General features: G+C 38.7%; 1 protein-coding gene across 1 annotated transcript; it reads left to right on the plus strand.

Annotated features, from left to right (window-relative positions):
* The first annotated feature begins 1,092 nt into the window (after positions 1-1,092).
* LOC106985828 (olfactory receptor 5V1-like) lies at positions 1,093-2,062 on the plus strand. The gene is given in 2 exon segments (XM_027051496.2): positions 1,093-1,148; positions 1,150-2,062. Coding segments are annotated over 2 exon segments (969 nt in total).
* Positions 2,063-4,380: the final 2,318 nt, after the last annotated feature.

Below are 4,380 nucleotides of genomic sequence, written 5' to 3' on the forward strand. Positions count from 1 at the left end.
AATAAATATGAATTTGAAAACTGATTTTTTGTCTTTTTTTGTGAGAAAATGATACTGAAATTTTGATAGAGATTGCACTGAACCTGTACATCACTTTGGGTAGTAGTAACATCTTAACAATGTTAAGTCTTTTTATCCACGAACATAGGTACCTTTTCAATTAGATTGTATTCTTTAATTTCTTTTAGCAATGTTACAAAGTTTTCAGTGTATACACCTTTCACTTCCTTAGTAAGATTTATTGTAAGCACTTGATTCTCTTAGATATTATTGTAAATGGAATTGATTTAACTTCCTTTTTGGATTGTCCATTGCTAGTGTATGGGAACATAACTGATTTGTGTGTGTGTGACTTTGTTGAATTTGTTTATGAGCTATAATAGTATTCTTCTGAACTCTGGTATTTTCTATATATAGGATTATGTCATCTGTGAATGTTTACTTCTTCCTTTCCAATTTGGGAAATTTTGCTCCTAATATTTTATTTTAAGTCCAGTGTAGTTAACATACAGTGTTATCATAGTTTCAAGTTTCAAGTTGTATGGATTCAACAATTCCATACATCATCCAGTGCTCATCACAAGTGCTCCTAATATTTTAAAGGTATAAGTAGAGATTAAGATTTACATAACTGCCAACAACAAAAACAAAAACAAACCCACAACACTACATTTGTGAACACCAAAAGGTAGCACTGACTTTGATTCTGCAGGTGATTAAATTCTTGTTTGTATCTTTCTACATTTAAAAGTTTTTTTGCAATAAAACTTTATTTCTTAGAAAAAACTGAGATGCTTACCAACAAGGGCAATGTAGGAGGTAGATACTACTAAGACAATGAGACATGAGGCCACACTAATTCAGAGGTTAGTGGTTTATTGTTGGGTTTAACCAAGTCTACATTTATTTTGATCCACCAGTAGTCATGCAAATCCATGGGAGGTCCATGGGCCTGAGCTGGCTAGATCTGCTGTTTGAGAAGTTGTAATCTCTCTGAAGACACCCCTGCACCTCTCCCTCCACAATCCAGATCGTTCTATATCCAACATCATTTGACATGGGTCTGTAAGTTTATATTTGGGGGTGTTTTGCATGCATTTTCATTATGGCTTCTTTTTTTCTCATTGTTTTGTAGCTATGACACCACTTGAACAATCAGACAGATGTCACTGAATTCATCTTCTTGGGATTTTCCAACCACCCCAAACTACAGGGCTTGTTTTTCCTGGTTTTCTTGCTCATTTACCTGACAACACTCCTGGGGAACATGCTCATTATAACAGCCACTAGAATCAGTCCTGCTCTCCACACTCCAATGTATTATTTCCGCAGCAACCTGAGTTTCTTGGACATCTGTTATACATCCACCACCATCCCCGTCATGCTGGTGAACTTCTTCCGGGAGAAGAAGACCATCTCATATGGGGGCTGCCTCTCCCAGATTTTCTTCCTCGTCACATGTGCTGGCACTGAATGTGTCTTATTGGCCGCTATGGCTTATGATCGCTATGTAGCCATTTGCCACCCTCTTCAATATCCCGTCCTCATGCATGTGAAGGTCTGTATTTTTTTGGTGGCTGGGTCCTGGCTGTGTGGGCTAGTGAATTCTGTGACACACACAGGGCTGGCAGCCACACTGACTCTCTGTGGGCCCAACCAAATCAGCCACTTTCTCTGTGACATTCCTCTGCTCCTGAAGCTCTCCTGTTCAGACACCTCTCTCAATGAGTCTGTGCTTCATGTGGCCAGTGCCACCATTGGCCTGAGCCCCTGTCTGTTTACTGGAGTGTCCTACATACTCATCATTTCTTCCATTCTTAGGATTCCCTCTGCTCAGGGCAGGAGCAAGGCCTTCTCTACCTGCGCATCCCACCTCACTGTGGTGGTGGTCTTTTATGGAACAGCCAACTTTAACTATGACAGAACCAACATAGGCTACAACCTGGACACAGATATCCTGGTCTCTGTGCTCTTCTGTGTCATTACCCCCATGTTGAACCCCATCATATACAGCCTGAGAAACAAGGAGGTCAAGGGTGCTCTGAGGAAGCTATCTAGGTAATGTGGGTTCTCGAATGAGATCAGCAGTTAAAGTTTTCATTTTGGAAAATTGCTTACACAATAGAAACATGGACCTTCTAGCTGCAGTTACAACAATGCTCTCTTTCTATATATGATCTTCTGATAATTGTAATGCCCATTCCACCCAGACAAACAGCTATCCCTGTGCCAAGCATTTCACACACCATGATCTCAAATGTCCTGTGTTCTCTAAGCCACTGATATCTGAGAACATTTTCATAATCCACCACCCTCACACACACACACACACACACACACACAATACCCAGTACCAACATATTAAAAAAAAAGCTCATTCCCCATATTCTCCCAATTTAGCAGCACTAGACAACCACTAATCTGCTTTCTGTATCTATGGATATCCCTATTCTGGATGTTTCATATAAATAAAATCATAAAATAAATATGTGTTTTGTGTGTCTGGCTTCTTTCACTTGGGATGTTTTCAAGTCTCATACATATTGTAGTATCTATTGTTACTTCATTCCTTCTTATTGCTAAATGATTTCTGTTTTATGGATATGCCATATTTTACTTATCCATTCATCATTTGACAGACATCTTGGTTGTTTCCACTGTTTGGCTGTTATGAATACTGCTGCTATGAACATACATTTTTATTTATAATGAGTTTACATCTAAGAGTGGAATTGTGGATCATATGGTAGCTTTATGTTTACCATTTTGAAGAACTGTCAAGTTGTTTTCAAAACAGTGGTGCCATTTTACATTGCTAAGGGCAGTGTATGAGGATTCTAATTTCTCTACTTCCTCACCAACATGTTATTATAGGTTCTTTTTAGTATACCCATCCTAGTATGTGTGAAATACTAAATCACTGTGATTTTGGTTTGCATTTCCCTGAGGACTAATGATTCTAAAGTCTTTAATAAGTGCCACTTCTGTATTTCTCCTTCATATATGGAAAAACTCATGTCACTAGAGAAGTGTTTGAGCTTTAGACACTTAACTCTTGACATTGTCTAATGTTTTTATCCGAATTTTGGTGAAGTAAAATACTGCAAAATTTCCAAACTTACATCCTTCTTCCCAACTGTGACCTACAGAGCTGTTTGATGGCTCTGCCTTTTTCTCCTTTAAAACACTGTATCAATAATGTAATCATCAGGTCATGAGCACTGGCAAGGCCAGAAATCTGGGGACATGAAGACATAAGGATGCTGGTGGGGGAAGAAGGAAGCACCATGTCCAGGAGAGCAGCCCTAACTAGGAGAAGCTTAGTGCCAACAGAGTAGGTTTTATAGCTCTAATACACCATCCAGTTGCACAGCATAAACTGTCATGGAGTCCAAGTGTAAGGGGAAAACTCCTCATGCTGCATAGAATCCAACCAAATAAGCCCACACCCACACTTACTTGCCTCTCTTCTTCCTGATGATAATGAGAAGAAGCCAATCTCATAGGCTTCTACCACCCTCAACTCCTTAATAGAAGCAATCTAGTACTGAACTTTACTCATCAATGTCCCTAAAGAGAAAGGATGCTGAAATCCTCATTGCATGCTGGAAAAAGATGATTGCCATGACTTTAATGAACCCAAGAGAGAATTAATTGTTCATCACCTCTGTGCCTTCTATTCAGTCTGTTGCTCTTGAGTTGTGGTTGCACTCTGAGGAATCCCAGAACAGCTGCTTAGAGATTACATGAGTATTCCCAAAAGATTGGTCCACAGGCACTTATAAATGTCCACTCTAGAAAAATGAATTCATTGAGAGATCAAAGAATTTTTGACTCTTGCATTAGGCATTGAGTATGCTCAAGGCATCTCCTGGAATGGCATGTCCTCACCACTAGGCATGGCAGTCAACAGTCTGTTTTACCAAAGAGCATCCTTTCCATTCCAGGATGGAACTAAAGTAGGGAGCAGGAAGTCCTGCTGACAAAGCCAGAAATCCAAGGCTTTCTGTGAGAGTCAGTGGTAAGTAGTTTATTTACCATCACAAATGAGAAAAACTGTGTCCTATGTCAGGATATATCTACCTATTAAGGGCATATTATGAAATATTATGCATATTTTCATTATCATTTTGAAGACATTATGTAATGACATTTTTAATATTTTTCCATGTGTATGTCAATTTCTATAATAGTGCTTATATCAAGAACCAGAGTATAATTACCTTAGCAATTATCTACTCCCAAACCTGAGCAGGTGCCTGAATTACTTAACGAAATAATATGACTGAAAATTTAGTTTATAGTAAATAATATAGAATGCAGTGTGTCAGTACTCTATTTTTGACAAACAGGACATACAGGAATAATTTTCAGGGAGAA

The sequence above is a fragment of the Acinonyx jubatus genome, chromosome C1 (genome assembly GCF_027475565.1).
Source record: "Acinonyx jubatus isolate Ajub_Pintada_27869175 chromosome C1, VMU_Ajub_asm_v1.0, whole genome shotgun sequence".
Taxonomy (NCBI): Eukaryota; Metazoa; Chordata; class Mammalia; order Carnivora; family Felidae; genus Acinonyx; species Acinonyx jubatus.